Genomic DNA, 20,232 nt, shown 5'->3' with positions numbered 1-20,232 from the left:
CATGGTATTCCTTCAGACATAGTCTCTGATAGGGGCACGCAGTTTGTTTCCAGATTCTGGAAGGCTTTCTGTTCTCGCTTGGGGGTTCGGTTGTCATTCTCTTCTGCTTTCCACCCGCAGTCGAATGGCCAGACAGAGCGCGTCAATCAGAATCTGGAGACATATCTGCACTGTTTTGTGGCGGAAAATCAGGAGGATTGGTGTTCTTTTCTCTCCCTTGCTGAGTTTGCTTTAAATAACCGTCGTCAGGAGTCCTCTGATAAGTCACCATTTTTTGGTGCATATGGGTTTTATCCGCAGTTTGGGACATTCTCTGGAGAGGGGGCTTCTGGTTTACCTGATGAGGAGAGATTCTCCTCGTCTTTGTCATCTATTTGGCAAGGGATTCAGGATAATCTAAAGAGCATGAGTGAGAGATATAAGCGTGTGGCGGATAAGAGACGTGTGCCTGGTCTGGACCTGAATGTTGGTGATCTGGTGTGGTTGTCTACTAAGAATATCAAATTGAAGGTTCCCTCCTGGAAGTTGGGTCCTAAGTTTATCGGGCATTACAAAATCTTGTCCGTCATCAATCCCGTTGCCTACCGTCTTGATCTTCCTCAGACTTGGAAGATCCATAATGTTTTTCACAAGTCCCTATTAAAACCTTATGTCCAACCCACTGTACCCTCCTCTTTGCCTCCTCCTCCGATTGTGGTTGATGGTAATCTTGAATTTCAGGTCTCTAGGATTGTGGACTCTCGTATTGTCCGCGGTTCTCTTCAGTACCTCGTTCATTGGGAGGGTTATGGTCCGGAGGAGAGGATGTGGGTTCCAGTGGCGGACATTAAGGCCACTCGTCTTCTCAGGGCATTCCATAGGTCCCATCCTGAGAAGGTGGGCTCTGAGTGTCCGGAGTCCACTCGTAGAGGGAGGGGTACTGTCACCGCCAGATCTCTGAGAAGTTCTGATAGACGTTCTTCAGTACCTCCTGCATGATGTTCTTTTGTTTTGCCTTCGCTTTGACATCTCTTCTCCCTCTCCCAGCTGTCATCTATTAGCAGTGATTGCCTCCCTATATATCTCCTCCCATACTGCTTCACTTTGCGGTTTATACTACTTCCTGGATTGCTTTCACTGCTTGAAGTTGCTACTGCTGGTTCCTCAAGATAAGTCTATTTCTGTATTTGTGTCTTCCTGTTGGCTTGAATCTAGGTGACCCTGACTCCCTCCGTATTGAGTGCAGGGAGCCGGTGGTCGCGTCCCCTCACTATTATAGGGTTTGCAGGTGTCACTCAGTCTAAGGTACGTGGACATGCAACTTTTTATCATTGAGATCTTTGCATGGGCTGAGCAGTGAGGGAGAGCTCTAGGGCATTAATAGGGCTCACCCTTTTGTTCCTTACTTTGGGATCAAGTCAGTCGGATCTTTACTTGTTACTTATTGTTTCCTGCTACACCATCCCTGACAGATGAGAAGTTCTCTTTGTAGCGGGGGTCCAGAAGGGTGAACACCCAGTAATCCCTGTTATCTAAAATGCGTATAACACGGGGGTCACGGTAAAGGCAGCCTAACATGAAGTCAGCCATGTGTGCCAGAGAGTACCAGTGGGCAAGACTTTGCTGTCGTCATCAGGAGGATGACTGTCCATCTCCTCATGCTCTTCCTCCTCTTCTGTCCACCCACGCTGAACAGATGGAATTAAAGTTCCATGGCTACTACCCTGTGTAGCGGAGACAACCGTCGCCTGATCCTCCTCCTCCTCCGCCTCCAATATGCGCTGAGAAGACAAACTGAGGGTGTTCTGGCTATCACTCAGGGTCATGTCTTCTTCCCCCATTTCCAACTCTTCCTCACGAACAGCGTCAGCCTTAATTGTGAGTAGCGAGCTTTTGAGTAGACACAGAAGTGGGATGGTTACTGTCACGGATGAAGTTGCAGATAGCTGGAACTTATAAATAAACGACAGACTGGCTTTATCCCAAAACTACGGAGCATATAGGTGAGCCCTTTAAAACCCTAAGAGCTCTCCCTGACTGCTATGCACATGCAAGGGTCTCAATGGTAGACGATTGCATGCCCACGTACCTAAGACTGTGTGACACCTGAAAACCCTATAATAGTGAGGGGACACGACCACCGGCTCCCTGCACTTAATACGGACTGAGTCAGGGTCACTTAGAATCAAGCCAGCAAGGAAACACAATAAGGGAAAGGACTTATCTGAGCAAACAGCAGCAGCAGCCTCCAGCAGTGAACCCTTCATCCAGGAAGTAGTATAAACTGCAAAGTGAGGCAGTATGGGAGGGAATATAAAGGAAGACGATTAGTCTAAATAAGTGACACCTGGCAGAAGGAAAGGAGATGACAAAGTGAAACCAAAACAAAGAACGTCATACAAGAGGTAGAGAAGAACGTCTGCTAGACCATCTCACAGAACTGGCAGTGACAGTACCCCTCCCTCTACGGGTGGACTCCAGACACTCAGAGTTCACCCTCTCAGGATGAGACCTATGGAAAGCCCTAATGAGACGAGTGGCCTTAATGTCCGCCACTGGGACCCACATCCTCTCCTCAGGACCATAACCCTCCCAATGAACGAGGTACTGAAGAGAACCATGGATAATGCGAGAATCCACAATCCTAGAGACCTGAAATTCAAGATTACCATCAACAAAAATCAGAGGAGGAGGCAAAGAGGAGGGTACAGTGGGTTGGACATAAGGTTTTAATAGGGACCTGTGAAAAACATTATGGATCTTCCAAGTCTGAGGAAGATCAAGACGGAAGGCAACGGGATTGATGACGGACAAGATTTTGTAATGCCCAATAAACTTAGGACCCAACTTCCAGGAGGGAACCTTCAGTTTGATATTCTTTGTAGACAACCACACCAGATCACCCACATTTAGGTCCGGACCAGGCACACGTCTCTTATCCGCCACACACTTATATAGTCTCATCCTCTTCAGATTACCCTGAATCTTTTGCCAAATAAATGACAAAGACGAGGAGAATCTCTCCTAATCAGGAAAACCAGAAGACCCCTCTCCAGAGAATGTCCCAAACTGCGGATGAAACTTATATGCACCAAAAAATGGTGACTTATCAGAGGACTCCTGGCGACGGTTATTTAAAGCAAACTCAGCAAGGGACAAAAAAGAATACCAATCCTCCTGATTCTCTGCCACAAAACAGCGCAGAAATGTCTCCAGATTCTGATTGACGTGTTCGGTCTGACCATTCGACTGCGGGTGAAAAGCAGAAAAGAACGACAACCGAACCCCCAAGCGAGAGCAGAAGGCCTTCCAGAATCTGGAAACAAATTGCGTGCCCCTATCAGAAACGATGTCTGAAGGAATGCCATGCAATTTAACAATGTGATCAACAAATGCTTGCGCCAGCGTCTTAACATTGGGTAACCCAGGAAAGGGAATGAAATGCGCCATTTTGCTAAAACGGTCCACTACCACCAGAATCACAGTCTTCCCCGAGGAACGAGGCAGGTCCGTAATTAAGTCCATGGACAGATGTGTCCAGGGACGGGAAGGAATTGGTAACGGGAGGAGAGAACCCGATGGCCGTGAATGAGGTTGAGGCTGCCACAAAACCCTCAACCGTCTTACGAAGAGCCGGCCACCAGAATCTCCGAGCAATGAGATCCACTGTGGCTCTACTCCCCGGGTGCCTAGCCAGGACAGTATCGTGGTGCTCCTTAAAAACCTTGTGTTGTAAAGCGAGAGGCACAAACAACCTCCCAGGAGGACAAAGATCAGGAGCCTCTGCCTGGGCTGCCTGAACCTCTGCCTCCAAATTAGGATAAAGAGCAGAGACGACCATCCCTTCAGCCAAAATGGGACCCTGGTCTTCAAAGTTCCCCCCTCCCGGAAAACAATGTGACAGGGCATCCGCCTTCACATTCTTAACCCAAGTGCGGAACGTGACAACAAAATTAAACCTTGAAAAGAACAAAGACCATCTGGCCTTTCTCGGGTTCAGACGCTTGGCCGATTCCAAGTAGGCCAGATTCTTATGGTCGGTAAACACGGTAATAGGGTGTCTGGCTCCCTCTAACCAATGGCGCCATTCCGCAAAAGCTAATTTGATGGCCAACAACCCCCTATCTCCCACATCGTAATTTCTCTCTGCAGAGGAGAGTTTCCTTGAGAAAAAGGCACACAGTCGCCATTTGGCAGGAGAGGGACCCTGAGATAAGACCGCACCCACACCCACCTCAAAAGCATCCACCTCAACAATGAAAGGTAGAGAGACATCAGGTTGTACCAAAATGGGAGCGGAAGCAAAACTCTCTTTAATTCTAGAAAAGGCTTTAAGCGCATCTACTGACCACGAGGAAAAATCCACCCCCATTTTAGTCATATCACTGAGTGGCTTAACAGAGGAATAATTCAAAATGAACTTTATGTAATAATTGTCGAAACCCAAAAACCGCATCAGCGCCTTCTGATTCTCAGGAAGCTCCCAATCAAGCACAGCGCAGACCTTCTCAGGGTCCATCCGAAAACCAGAAGCGGAGAGAAGAAAACCAAGAAATTGAATCTCCGAAACTGCAAACACACATTTTTCCACTTTAGCGTACAATTTATTCTCCTGCAGAATCAGCAAGACTTGACATAGGTGGTCCCGATGAGTCTTAAAATCAGGAGAAAAAATCTAAATGTCATCTGGATACATCAGTACAAATTTCCCCATTAAATGATAAAAAATGCTGTTCACAAAATGTTGGAAGACGGCTGGAGCATTCATCAAACCAAAGAGCATAACCAAATTCTCGAAATGACCCTGACCAGGTTGTATGCCCCTCTTAAATCCAACTTAGAAAAAATAAACCAGTCCAGCAAAATCTGCCTTCCAAAAACCATATGGTGCACCTTTCCCTCTACGCCCTACCGTGTGCACGTACAGTAGTTTTGCGGCTACATATGGGGTGTTTCTGTAAACGGCAGAGTCAGGGCAAAAAAGATACAGTCTTGTTTGGCGTTAACCCTTGCTTTGTTAGTGGAAAAAATGGGTTACAATGGAAAATGTGGCAAAAAAATTAAATTTTCAAATTTTATCCCCATTTGCCAATAACTCTTGTGCAACACCTAAAGGGTTAACAAAGTTTGTAAAATCATTTTTGGGTGGTTTCTATTATATAAGCCTCACAAAGTGACTTCAGACCTGAACTGGTCCCTAAAAATTGGGTTTTTGAAAATTTCTGAAAAATGTCAAGATTTGCTTCCAAACTTCTAAGCCTTGTAACATCCCCAAAATATAAAATATAATTCCCAAAATGATCCAAACATGAAGTAGACATATGGGGAATGTAAAGTAATAACTATTTTTGTAGGTATTACTATGTATTATAGAAGTAGAGAAATTTAAACTTGGAATTTAGCAATTTTTTTCAAATTTTTGGTAAATTTGGTATTTTTTTATAAATAAAAATTATTATTTTTTACTTCATTTTACCAGTGTCATGAAGTACAATATGTGACGAAAAAACTATCTCAGAATAGCCTGGATAAGTCAAAGCGTTTTAAAGTTATCACCACTTAATGTAACACTGGTCAGATTTGCAAAAAATGGCCTGGTCCTTAAGGTGAAATAAGGCTGTGTCCTTAAGGAGTTAAATATTTATTTGCCCAAAATGGCTGTATTTTAAATGGATGTATTTCAAATAGGGGTGCACCGAAATGAAAATTCTGGTCCAAAACCGAAAATTCAGATTGCCCTTGACCGAAAACCGAAAACCGCCTTTTTGCCCAAATACTTTTAAAATACTTTTTTTTTAATGATTTTATTAATAATTCTTTTTCATGAATTTAATAAATCATATTATATAACATGGTGCTTCCTCATACACAAGTGATTGTACAAAACAACAGTGCAAGAAACAGTTGTAAAACCAACCTCAAACTGTAAACAGACGTAGCCTCAGGTCAAGAACAAATTTTTGCTGGGCTACACAATTTTTTTTAAATGTAAATAAAATAACTACACACAACTTGGACTGCTTTCTATTTAAGTAAAAGTGGCAGGTTTCTTTTCAAGAACAAAAGTTGCTCAGCTTTCTCGCATGTTATGGGGGGGATCTGTGGATGACGGACACTGTTATGGGGGGGATCTGTGGATGACGGACACTGTTATGGGGGGGATCTGTGGATGATGGACACTGTTATGGGGGAATCTGTGGATGACGGACACTGTTATGGGGGGGATCTGTGGATGACGGACACTGTTATGGGGGGGATCTGTGGATGACGGACACTTATGGGGGGATCTGTGGATGACGGACACTGTTATGGGGGGATCTGTGGATGACGGACACTGTTACAGGGGGATCTGTGGCTGGCACTGTTACAGGGGGGGGGGATCTGTGGCTGGCACTGTTACAGGAGGGGATCTGCGGATGGCACTGTTATGGGCTGGGGGGATCTGTGGGTGGCACTGTTATATATGTGCCATCCACAGACCCCCCAGCCCATAACAGTGCCATCCACAGACCCCCCCCCAGCCCATAACAGTGACATCCACAGACCCCCCCCAGCCCGTAACAGTGACATCCACAGACCCCCCCAGCCCATAACAGTGAAATCCACAGACCCCCCCAGCCCATAACAGTGACATCCACAGACTCCCCCAGCCCATAACAGTGACATCCACAGATCGCCCCCGCCTCCCCCCCCCCCCCGCTGCCGCCAGTATACAAATATAAGATGTTATATTCATTTATTGGTTATTAAACATGCTCCCTCAGTCCTATTACTACCTTACATCCTAATCGCTTCTGTAGAATTCAGGCAGCCCAAGCCGGGCGGCCGGCGCGTCTCTCATTGACGTCACTTGCCTGCGCCGCCGGCTTCATTCAGGCACATGACAAGAGTTACGCTGCCGCCCGCCTGGCCTGCCTGAATTCTACAGATGCGATTAGGATGTAAAGTAGTAATAGGACTGATGGGGCATGTTTAATAACCAATAAATGAATATGACATCTTATATTAGTATACCGGAGCGGCGGGGCGGGGCTATCATATTTTCTGCCGATATGTACCAATATCGGCCGAAATGGATTAGGCCCATTTTCGGCCGATATTTTCGGCCACCGGAATTTCGGTGCACCCCTAATTTCAAATGCCTGAATAAAACCCCTGTATGTAGAGGGGGTATCTCACAGGGCATGAACCATTGTAGGCCTAAATTAAATATTTCTTTGCAAAAAATGGCTGTATTTCAAATTGATGTATTTTACATGCCTGAATGAAACCCCTGTATGTAGAGGGGGTATCTCACAGGGCATGAACCAGTGTAGGCCTAAATTAAATATTTATTTACCCAAAATGGCTGTATTTCAAATGGCTGTATTTCAAATGCCTGAATCAAACCCCTGTATGTAGAGTGGGTATCTCACAGGGCCTGAACCACTGTAGGCCTGAATTCAATATTGGTGCACCAAATGGCGGTATTTAAAACCTCTGAATGTAACCCAAATGTATCAAGGGTGTATCTCACGATGACATCTGCATCAAAGGCTGCCAACTAAATTTTTTGTGCCCAAACGAGTGTTTAACAACTGAATTTGACAGCAGTATATAAGCCTGTAATTTCACACGTGCTGATGCTGCAAGGCCTGAAAATAGTGTTTTTTTGTCAAAAAAATGCGTTTTTAAAACCCCAGAAAATGATGGGTGTATTTCTAGCTTAAATTGCACACTGACTAATCCAGATGTTGTAGATTGCCAAAAAAGTGCTTATTTGGTAACAGAATATGAAAGCTGTATATATTAAACTTGAATTTAACACTTGCAGATCAATAAAATACTGTTTTTTGAAAAGAAATGTGTGTTTTTCAAACCCCAGAAAATGATGGGTGTATTATTTCTAGCTTAAATTGCACACTGACTAATCAAGATGTTGTAGATTGCCAAAAAAGTGTTTTTTTGGTAACAGAATATGAAAGCTGTATATATTAACCACCTCAGCTCCCCTAGCTTAAACCCCCTTAATGACCAGACCACTTTTTACAATTCTGCACTACACTACTTTCACGGTTTATTGCTCGGTCATACAACTTACCACCCAAATTAATTTTACCTCCTTTTCTTCTCACTAATAGAGCTTTCATTTGGTGGTATTTTATTGCTGCTGACATTTTTACTTTTTTTGTTATTAATCAAAATTGACCGAAATTTTTGCAAAAAAATGACATTTTTCAAATAAAACTACATTTCTAAATATTTTTTCTCTAAATTTATTGTTCTACATGTCTTTGATTAAAAAAAATGCAATAAGTGTATATTTATTGGTTTGCGCAAAAGTTATAGCGTTTACAAACTATGGTACAAAAATGTGAATTTCCGCATTTTGAAGCAGCTCTGACTTTCTGAGCACCTGTCATGTTTCCTGAGGTTTTACAATGCCCAGACAGTAAAAACACCCCACAAATGACCCCATTTCGGAAATTAGACACCCTAAGGTATTCGCTGATGGGCATAGTGAGTTCATAGAAGTTTTTATTTTTTGTCACAAGTTAGCGGAAAATGATGATTTTTTATTATTTTTTTTCTTACAAAGTCTCATATTCCACTAACTTGTGACAAAAAATAAAAACTTCCATGAACTCACTATGACCATCACAAAATATCTTGGGGTGTCTTCTTTCCAAAATGGGGTCACTTGTGGGGTACTTATACTGCCCTGGCATTTTAGGGGACCTAAAGCGTGAGAAGAAGTCTGGAATCCAAATGCCTAAAAAATGCCCTGTGAAATCCTAAAGGTGCTCTTTAGAATTTGGGCCCCTTTGGGCACCTAGGCTGCAAAAAAGTGTCACACATGTGGTATCTCCGTACTCAGAAGAAGTAGGGCAATATGTTTTGGGGTGTATTTTTACATATACCCATGCTGGGTGAGAGAAATATCTGTCAACTTTTCCATTTTTTTATACAAAGTTGTCATTTTAGAGAGATATTTCTATCACCCAGCATAGGTATATGTAAAAAGACATTGCCCAACTTCTCCTGAGTACGGCGATACCACATGTGTGACACTTTTTTGCAGCCTAGGTGCGCAAAGGGGCCCAAATTCCAAAGAGTACCTTTTAGGAGGGCATTTTTAGGCATTTGGATTCCAGACTTCTTCTCACGCTTTAGGGCCCCTAAAATGCCAGGGCAGTATAAATCCCCCCCAAGTGACCCCATTTTGGAAAGAAGACACACCAAGGTATTCCGTGGGGTGCATGGCGAGTTCATTGAAGTTTTTTTTTTTTGGCACAAGTTAGCGGAAATTGATTTTTTTTGTTCTTTCTCACAAAGTCTCCCTTTCCGCTAACAAGTGACAAAAAGTTCAATCTTTCGTGGACTCAATATGCCCCTCAGCGAATACCTTGGGGTGTCTACTTTCCGAAATGGGGTCATTTGTGGGGTGTGTTTACTGTTGTGGCATTTTGGGCGGGGCTAAATTGTGAGCAACCCTGTAAGCCTAAAGGTACTCGTTGGACTTTCGGCCCCTTTACGCATCTAGGCTGCAAAAAAGTGTCACACGTGGTATCGCCGTACTCAGGAGAAGTAGGGCAATGTGTTTTGGCGTGTATTTTTACATATACCAATGCTGGGTGAGAGGAATATCTCTGTAAATTGACAACTTTGTATAAAAAAATTAAAAAAGTTGTCATTTACAGAGATATTTCTCACACACAGTATGGGCATATGTAAAAATACACCCCAAAAAAAATTGCCCAACTTCTCCTGAGTACGGCGATACCACATGTGTGACACTTTTTTGCAGCCTAGGTGCGCAAAGGGGCCCAAATTCCAATGAGAATCTTTACGATTTCACAGGGCATTTTTTACGCATTTGGATTCCAAACTACTTCTCACGCTTTAGGTCCCCTAAAGTGCCAGGGCAGTATAAATACCCCACAAATGACCCCATTTTGGAAAGAAGACACCCAAAGGTATTCCGTGAGGGGCATGGCGAGTTTCTAGAATATTTTTTTTTGGCACAAGTTAGCGGAAAAAGTTTTTTTTTTTTTTTTTTTCTCTAACAAAGTTTCATATTCCACTAACTTGTGACAAAATTTTTTATTTTACATGAACTCGCCATGCCCCTCACGAAATACCTTGGGGTGTCTTCTTTCCAAAATGGGGTCACATGTGGGGTATTTATACTGCCCTGGCATTTTAGGGGCCCTAAAGCGTGAGAAGAAGTCTGGAATATAAATGTCTAAAATTTTTTACGCATTTGGATTCTGTGAGGGGTATGGTGAGTTCATGTGAGATTTTATTTTTTGTCACAAGTTAGTGGAATATGAGACTTTGTAAGAAAAAACAAAAAAATAAAAAAAATAATAATAAATTTCTGCTAACTTGTGACAAAAAAAATAAAAAATCTTCTATGAACTCGCCATGCCCTTCAAAAGTGATCTTTTTATAGCGCCGCAGCGATTTTACGGTGTTTTTGCAGTGATCAGAAAAAAAAATATTCTGTCACTGCGGTCGGGCGGACTGATCAGGCCTGATCGGGCCTCATCGGGCGAACACTGCGTTTTTTGGAGAGCCTATAGAACATGTCCTATTCTTGTCCGCAATTGCGGACAAGAAAAGGCATTTTCTATATAGTTCTGGCAATGTGCGGATCCGCAAAATGCGGAAAGCACATTGCCGGTGTCCGTGTTTTGCGGATCCGCGGATTCGTGGATCCGCAAAACACATACGGACTTCTGAATAGAGCCTTACAGGGGGGTGATCAATGACAGGAGGGTGATCAGGGAGTCTATATGGTGTGATCACCCCCCTGTAAGGCTCCATTCAGATGTCCTTATGTGTTTTGCGGATCCGCGGATCCGCAAAACACATACGGACGTCTGAATGGAGCCTTACAGGGGGGTGATCAATGACAGGGGGAGTGATCAGGGAGTCTATATGGGGTGATCACCCCCCTGTCATTGATCACCCCCCTGTAAGGCTCCATTCAGACGTCCTTATGTGTTTTGCGGATCTGCGGATCCGCAAAACGCATACGGACGTCTGAATGGAGCCTTACAGGGAGGTGATCAATGACAGGGGGGTGATCAGGGAGTCTAATATGGGGTGATCAGGGGTTAATAAGTGACGGGGGGGTGTAGTGTAGTGGTGTTTGGTGCTACTTTACAGAGCTGCCTGTGTCCTCTGGTGGTCGATCCAAGCAAAAGGGACCACCAGAGGACCAGGTAGCACGTATATTAGACGCTGTTAACAAAACAGCGGTTAATATACCTTTCAGGGGTTAAAAAAAAATCGCATCTACAGCCTGCCAGCGAATGATCGCCGCTGGCAGGCTGTAGATCAGCTAGTTTACCTGCCGTTCCTGTGAACGTGCGCTCCTGTGTGCGCGCGTTCACAGGAAATCTCGCGTCTCTCGAGATGACACGCCAGCGCATCCAGGAGGAATGAATCAACCGCCTCCGGAAACGCAATCCTGCGTTAGGCTGTCTGGAGGCGGTTAAACTTGAATTTAACACCTGCAGATCAGGAAAATACTGTTTTTGAAAGAATAAGTGTGCTTTTCAAACCCCAGAAAATGATGGGTATATTTCTAGCTTAAGTTGCACACTGACTAATCAAGATGTTGTAGATTGCCAAAAAATGAGTTTTTTTTTTGTAACAGAATATGAAAGCTGTATATATTAAACTTGAATTCAACACTTGCAGATCAGGAAAATACAGTTTTGTTTTGTTTTTTAAAGTGTTTTTTTTCAAACCCAGAAAATGATGGGTGTATTTCTATCTAAAGGGCTTCTGTCACCCCACTAAACTGATTTTTTTGTGTACTTATAATCCCCATCATGCGATATTGCTATACCTTATGTTATATGACGTCCCCGAAAGAGAAGACGTCATCGGCGCAGGCGCACTGAGGGAGTGCTGAGGAGGCGAGCCTGCTTTTCTCAGAGCGCCTGCGCCGAATCAACACAGGCGCGCGATTTTTGAAATGCTGACAGGACTGGCCGGAGGAGGAGATCCCGGCTGGCCCTGTCAATCAACAGAAGGAGGGGGCGGTTTTCTGCGGCTGCTACCAGCAAGTAGACGCCCTACTTGCTGTTATAAAGGTAATTAGCATATCATAAAAGTATGTTTTTTGCAAAATATACTGAACGAAAATTATTAATAACATAAGGTATAGCAATATCGCATGATAGGGATTATAAGTACACAAAAAAAAAAAAATAGTTTAGTGGGGTGACAGAAGCCCTTTAAATTGCACACTGACTAATCAAGATGTTGTAGATTGCCCAAAAAGTTTTTTTTTTTTGTAACAGAATATGAAAGCTGTATATATTAAACTTGAATTTAACACTTGCAGATCAGGAAAATACAGTTTTTTTTTTTAAAATAAGTGTGTTTTTCAAACCCCAGAAAATTATGGGTGCATTTCTACTTTAAATTGCACACTGACTAATCAAGATGTTGTAGATTGCCAAAAAAACTGTTTTTTTCTGGTAACAGAATATGAAAGCTGTATATATTAAACTTGAATTTAACACTTGCAGATCAGGAAAATATAGTTTTTTGGCAAAAAAGTGTGTTTTTAAAACCCCAGAAAATGATGGGTGTATTTCTACCTTAAATTGCACACTGACTAATCCAGATGTTGTAGTTTGCCAAATGGTAATTTGCAGTGTCCCAAAAGCTCAGATGCAGTGCTGGTGCACTAAGCTTGCCTAAAATGGCTGCCGCCGCCGCCCACCTAACAGAATTATAAAAGTTTTTTTTTTTTGTTCAATGGCCTCAGGGCAGGGTAAAACGATTGTGCCCTGCACCCACACAACTATTTCTCTGTAGATCGCTGAGTTAGATTCTCTCCTATTCTCTCCTTGAAATCACAAGTCCAGCAGCATCCTCTGCCTACACTTGTAACAGCAGAGTGACGTGCAGCGCTACGTGACTCAAGCTTATATAGAGCCTGGGTCACATGCTCTCTGGCCAATCACAGCCATGCCATTAGTAGTCATGGCTGTGATGGCTCTGCAGCCTTTCAAAAAGCGCCAAGAAAGCGCCGAACACCGAACCCGAATCTGAACTTTTACGGAAATGTTCGGGTCCGGGGTCCAAAAATCCTAGAGTTCGGTACGAACCCGTACTTTACAGTTCGGGTTCGCTCAACCCTAGCTGTGACATCACAGGGGCTGGCTGCTGATTGCCTGCATGCATGGCATTCTGGGTGATCCCTCGTTCCCAGAGTTCTTAGCTCCATGTTCTAACATGTGCAGCAGCAATTTTAGGAAAAAATATAATTCATTACCACGAAGCGCGAGGAAATTCGACTTCGGGACAAATCAAAATTTTCCTGAAATTTGTATTGAATTCCATTTCGTCAACTTCGCTCATCTCTACTAATAAACTAAGTAATGTGCACGTTAACTTTAAATTCTTTAAATACATGGCATATTTAAAGCAAATAATTCCAAGTATATTAATTTGATCCTCACTTGCTGTCCAGTGGGTCCAGAATGGGCTGTAAAACATTGTCAGCATCTTGAGCCACACTGCTACAGTTACTGGCAGGTACATTTCCAGTCCCTTTGACCTGACTCAGGATGTCTCCCATTTGTTTCACACACTCCTCTATGTGTGGTTGGAAACTGAAAAAATTGTTAGCCAAAGAAGAAGATACACAACACAATTAGGTTTTGAATTGTGTAAGATCCAATTTTTATTTTATTTTTTTGGGAAAACAAAGACATAGTTAGTGTATAATAACTTACCTTGTAGCAAACACTCTGCTAAGCTCATCCAACACATTGTTGAGTTTCACCTGCAACTCTTTAAGAATGTCACTTGTTTCAGGATCCAACTGAAGATTCGACATGCAGAAATGTGGAGAAGCATGAAACAGACCAAAAGATATGATCTTATGTATAGCTAAACTAGGCTCAAATGCATACTGTACAGACAACATAATCCTATACTGCAATCCAGTATCTATTTGTTGTGAATAAATGGGGGGGGTTTCTGAGTGACATAATGCCGCTGTTTAATTCAAATTTTCTAATTTTGTTTTACCTTGAACAAATGTTATTATATTTGTAACTAGAATCTAGACTGGATAAGGGGCAGGGCTGTGAAATACTCACTTCTTTACCACCCATTGCTTCAAACATTTTTTCTAATTGGACTCGAAGTTGTTGGATGTTATTCATTAATATACATGGCTGTAAAGATATAAACATTGATTAAAATACATTCATGATCAGTTGAGGTCAAATTTAACATAGTTGACTAGTATCAATGTGCAGTCCAGATTTGGGAAAACTACAGTCCATGGTGCTAATACACAGTTTAGTCACAGTATGACCACTTCCTACTTTCAACATTGGCAGCGCATAGCTCATAAAGAAAGTCACATCTCACGAGCTGGCTTGGTTGGTATATAAAGTGTGTGATAGGCTGTCTGCACAAATATCCCTTGTTGCTGTCATGGGTAAAAGGAGTGATTAATCAGAGTTGCAAAAAAAGGATTATTATTGGCTTTCGGGAAAAAACTGTGCAGTTTGTGAACTGTTCACATGCTGCTATGGTGAAAGTGTATCATGAGCAGACAAATGGCACCATTGCAAATAAGCGACATGGAAATGGCAGAACACCATGTGCTATTGATGAGTGGTGGACTGACACGCTACAGTGGAGCAGCTCTCTTCCAGGGGGCTAACATATGTGTGTCTAAAACAACAGTTCAGTGAACCCTACTACATATGGAGCTCTGACGCAAGTGGATGATCAAGCTGCATTGGCAGAAAAGGCTTCAATTTCGCAACAGTATCGAAATTGGACCTCCTATGATTGGCAAGGGGTAGCCTTCACGAATGAGTCACGAATGAATGATTGTTGCTGTGTCAAGCCAGAAACATCAGAGAAGAAACACCCTGCAACTACTGCTGAAAGAACACAAGCTGGCAGTGGTAGCATTATGGTTTGGAGAATGTTTTCAAGCCATTCTCTGGGCTCATCTATGTGGAAGGTACTCTAGCGATGTGAGTATGAATCTATCCTTGCAGATCACGTAACACCCGTAGTTGCTGATTGTCTTCCCTGGGACAGATGAGATCTGACAGTGAGATGTGTCACACAGCTAGAAATATCAGACACTGATTGAAAGAACATGACCAAGACTTCTAAGAATTACTTTGGTCCTCTAATTCACCTTGAACCCAATTGAGCATCTGTGGGACCACCTAAATCGTCGTGTTTGCTATATGGATTCCCCCCTACACACCAGCTGCTAAGGGATGCATTTCAGTCAGCATGGCTCCAGATACCTGTGACAACCTACAGGACCTTATTGAGTTACTTCCAGCCCACCTAGCCTCTGTCCATGCTGGACATGGTGGATATTCTGGATATTAGCTGGTGGTCATAATAATATGACTCAACTGTATAGCTTTATTATGGAAAATAGTTACTAGTAGTGATAAGCGAACCTGGGCCGCCACGTTCAGGACCATACCGGACATTTTGGTGTCCAAAAATCTGTGTCTGGGTTCATTGTTCTTAGTTTAAATAAAGCTTGTTGAAAGGCTGCAGCGCATCCAATCAACAAGCATTTAATATGTGGGCACTTGGAAGCCATCACAGTCATGCCTAGTATTAGCATGGCTGTGATTGGCCGGCACACCATGTGACCATGCATGCATAAATGCCTGATCACATGGTGCGTCACTATTCTCCTCTAACTAGTGTAGGGACAGGATGCTGCTGCAGGCAGGGAGAGTGTTAGGCCTTTATTATTTTTAAAAAGTGTGCTAGTGAACATTAGGCATTATTGATCAGTGCAATACAGCTCCTTTGCACCAGTGAGACAGAAATACCAAACCTAATCGTGCTGTTCAGTCTGAGGGTGACCTGTTGGCATTTTTGTTCGGAGCAATCCTACTTCTTTGCATCAGTGACAGGGAAAAATAATAGTTAATAAGTATATTAATTGTGTGAGTGAGGCATACCTATTTTTTGGGGTGAAAAAAAACTGTGCTTGCCACCGTCACAGGGAAATATAATAATTATTCCCTATGTTGATTGGGGTGGCGAGACATACCAATTTGTTTTTAATGCTAAACACCTTTTTTGCATCCGTGACATGGATATACAATTGTTTGTCTGTCAGCCAATTTTGTGGGTAACCGCAACAAAATCAGGAGAGCATCAACTAGGGGCCGTGGTCGTGGTGATTACTGGTGTTGGTGGTGGTGGAGCTCCTGCTGCAGGGAGAGGGTGTTGTCGATCTGTGCCAGCTACTCGCCCAAATGAAACACCTTCCTTTGGTGCACGCAGGCGACAGGACGTTCTGCGTCATTATGTAGGCCCGAATACCACCCGTAAGAATGGCGAGGCCAGAACAAGTAGAGATGGTAGTAGATTTGATGGCTGACAGTGCCTCAAGTTACTTCACATTGTCTTCCACCCAGTCCACTGCTGAAACCACAGATTTGGCACCGGCGGCTCATGGGTATCCGTCTTCCACCTCAGCCCTTGCACATCAAGTCATTAGGTAGTCACTTATGCTTTTTGATTACTTTGCTGGCGGGGTTTTCGTGGGCCATCCACCTATACCTGTGCCAGAACTGACAGAAATTGAGTGCACACATGCCCAACCACTAATGTTTGAGAATGAGGACGTGGGAGAACCACCGCAGCACATCTCTGATGATGATGACAAAACACAGGTGTCAACTGCTGAATCTTTCTGCAGTGTGCAGACCGGCCAGGAGGGCAGGGGTGAGTAGAGGGTGGAAGATGATGTGGAGGACGATAACGTCCTAGACTTCACATGACATCCAGGTGTGCAGTTCGAAAGGAATAGGTGGGGGTCACGCAGAGCCAGCCACACAGCAAAAGAGGAAACGGCCTTCCCCCCAACCAGTATGCCTGCCACTGCCCAACTCGCCAAGAGACATAGCACACCAAAGCTATGCAGGAGGAGTTCCCTGGCGTGGAAGTGTGTCTGTGAAAGTCATGAATTTTAAAAAAATTAGGAACACCACCTTCATCCATCTAAGTGTTGTGGGAGAGAAAATTCTTCTGTGGAGTGTGTCTGTGACAATGTGTGGCAATTTAAAAAATTTAGAACTCCCCTTTATTATCTGTCTTACTGTAGTAGGAGAAAAATTATTTTAATATATAGTCCCCAGATAGGGGACGTATGAGATCTTAAACAGAGACAAAAATTTTTACCAAGTTTTAACCCAGGACCTACAAGCGCCAATCTGTCACGCCGTGGCCATTAGCAACCTGACACAGAATTGACGGAGACATGGAAAAAAAAAATACAGAAACAGTGTTGGCTTCCTCCCCATGGCTGCAGACATGCCTGGCTATGGCTGACTGAGGGGGAGAGAACCACCCTGGGCTGCCCCCCAGCTCACCTTCCATTGTAAAAGTTCTCTTCCCAACACTATTTTTTGGCCAGCGATGGGGGCATGGCTTTATGGAGCTGGGGCGTGGTTTATCAGTTTTGAGGCATGGCCAGTGAGGTCCGGCTTTCTGGGGTGAAGCCAGTGGCCACCCTAGCTCTGGGCGCTGCTGTCGCTGCTCCCAAGATCCAGCTCCTGATCTTCCTGCCACACTGTGCTGTGAGCTGACGTTGCACAGCATGAGGTCACAGAGCACGCCGATATCCTCACACTGTGCGCAGGTCACTGCACAGCATGCGGCCAACAAAGACCAGGAACTGGTGAGTACAGAGCCATCACAGGGAGCACTGCATTAATAGCTTCCCAGTCCTCCCTATATTAATGAGCGCTTCAATAATGAGGGGGAAAAATTAGCGCTTTGGGAAGAAAAAAAGTGTGTCTTATAGGGCTAAAAACACGGTACATACACACAGTGAATCAACTGTTGCAATAATAAGAATTCCACCATTATTCCTATTCAGTTAGGCCATGGATGTCAAGTAACTCTTTTAACTGAATGCCAAAGTTAACTTGGTGCATATGTATGGTTGGGGGAGGGGGGTTGCATATTAAGGGACAGAGTTTGCTCTTTTTTTTATAGCTATGCAATGCAGGCACTTGAGATCTGGGTCTGCCTCCTGGAAGCAGCGAACACCTATGTAGGTCTGAATGTCCAGAAAATTAGAGCATGTGCAGATTGCTCATGGATGTGTAGAATCACGTGACACTCCATCTTCTGACATTTTATGGATAAGAGCTGCCTGTTGTTGGAGAAGAAAAAATGTCTGAACTAGGGGGAGTGGATTTCCAGACAAAGAAAATGGTGCAGAAGTTTTCATTAATATACTGCATATCTAGTAATAGGAAAATGAGCGAGCACTCATACACTTGGCAACCAGATTGACATGTGCAGAAAATATTTATTAAATCCCCATAAAATACAAGTAATAAAATTTATAAGAACAATGTAGCAATAATATATAACATTACAGTCACATATATTGTGGTAGATATGATCTAAACTATATTCATATGACTCAATAGTGTCGATAAATTCAATAGTATATATCTCACGAAAAAACTTCAAGTATATGCTGTTATTTGAGAAGAGGGGGTATTATCTTCTAGCGCTCTATCCCAATTTGGGAAACTGAATGTCACTGAAAATGCTGTAGGTGTATTCACTGGGAGCGCAATATGTTCATAAAGTGTCCACAGGAATCCTGATAATATGAAAAGTCTCTTATAGCATATCTTTTTAAGCTCGATATGAGCTTTGGATTGAAGAAAACTTTAAATCGATCTTTGGCTTACCGTCTAGCGTCTGCTGTCTCCCTATTGCTTCAATGGAGCTTTAAATATTTGCCGGCTTATTCAGTCGCTCCATACAGCAAGCTGGTTTAAATTTCACGGGAGTTCCAAAGATCGCAGGAGTTACCACTCTGTTCCGCAATTTCCTTTGGTGCAGCTTTCAACGATAAGAATAGTTAATCCTTTACTGTAGAGATTTTCTTCTGTATGGCCATACAGTATTATCGGAGGCTTTTCAATGCAGGTACATCACTTGTTTCACCATACGCGTTACGGGTAGATTCACTCTCCCTTCCTCAGTGGTCAATTGAAGCAATAGGGAGACAGCAGACGCTAGACGGTAAGCCAAAGATCGATTTAAAGTTTTCTTCAATCCAAAGCTCATATCGAGCTTAAAAGGATATGCTATAAGAGACTTTTCACATTATCAGGATTCCTGTGGACACTTTATGAACATATTGCGCTCCCAGTGAATACACCTACAGCATTTTCAGTGACATTCAGTTTCCCAAATTGGGATAGAGCGCTAGAAGATAATACCCCCTCTTCTCAAATAACAGCATATACTTGAAGTTTTTTCGTGAGATATATACTATTGAATTTATCGACACTATTGAGTCATATGAATATAGTGTCGATCATATCTACCACAATATATGTGACTGTAATGTTGTATATTATTGCTACATTGTTCTTATAAATTTTATTACTTGTATTTTATGGGGATTTTATAAATATTTTCTGCACATGTCAATCTGGTTGCCAAGTGTATGAGTGCTCGCTCATTTTCCTATTACTACATTTGCCTTTAAGAGAGGGTGGGGTGATTCCCTCTATATGAGCTTTCTTGCACCATACCTTAACTACTTGCTAGTGAGCCACCACAACCTACCACTATTTTTTATACTGCATATCTGTCAACTGCTCTGCCTTCTATGTGTTATAAAAGACCCAACATACAGTTGCCAACCCCTTTAATGTTTAATAGCTTTCTTGGCATGATGACACATTACCACTTTCTCTTCATTCTTCTCTTTGGAGCAATGTGAAGCAAAGTCTTTGGAGATTATCTCTGCATACTGAAGGAGGATGTTACTGATTGTCTAGACAAAGTGCAAGAAAAAAGTAATCAATGTTATTAAAATGCTCATACTTCAGAGGAGAGAATTACATCTATAATCAGAAAGCTCTGCAAGAGTGTAACAAAAAGGCTACTACCCTTAGGGCTCTTTCACACCTGCGTTCTTGTCTTCCGGCATAGAGTTCCGTCGTCAGGGCTCTATGCCGGAAGAATCCTGATCAGGATTATCCCCATGCATTCTGAATGGAGTGAAATCCGTTCAGGATGCATCAGGATGTCTTCAGTTCCGGAACGGAACGTTTTTTGGCCGGAGAAAATACCGCAGCATGCTGCGCTTTTTGCTCCGGCCAAAAATCCGGAACACTTGCCGCAATGCCGGATCCGGAATTAATGCCCATTGTAAGGCATTGATCCGGATCCGGCCTTAAGCTAAACGTC

At 43.1% G+C, this 20,232-nt stretch overlaps 1 protein-coding gene across 1 annotated transcript in view; it reads right to left on the bottom strand.

Annotated features, from left to right (window-relative positions):
* LOC120990939 (protein unc-13 homolog A-like) overlaps positions 1–20,232 on the bottom strand; it is a 2,175,961-nt gene that overhangs the window by 690,375 nt on the left and 1,465,354 nt on the right. The window contains exons 31-34 of the mRNA XM_040419831.1: positions 19,727–19,816; positions 14,094–14,171; positions 13,725–13,813; positions 13,449–13,601 (exon numbers count right to left, since the gene is read on the bottom strand). Of these exons, the coding sequence (XP_040275765.1) occupies positions 13,449–13,601; positions 13,725–13,813; positions 14,094–14,171; positions 19,727–19,816 (410 nt within the window). The remainder of the gene's footprint in view (positions 1–13,448; positions 13,602–13,724; positions 13,814–14,093; positions 14,172–19,726; positions 19,817–20,232) is intronic.

The sequence above is a fragment of the Bufo bufo genome, chromosome 2 (genome assembly GCF_905171765.1).
Source record: "Bufo bufo chromosome 2, aBufBuf1.1, whole genome shotgun sequence".
In the NCBI taxonomy this organism is placed as follows: domain Eukaryota; kingdom Metazoa; phylum Chordata; class Amphibia; order Anura; family Bufonidae; genus Bufo; species Bufo bufo.
The sequence above is the reverse complement of the archived record's forward strand: the minus strand, read 5'-3'. Positions and strand labels throughout refer to the sequence as shown.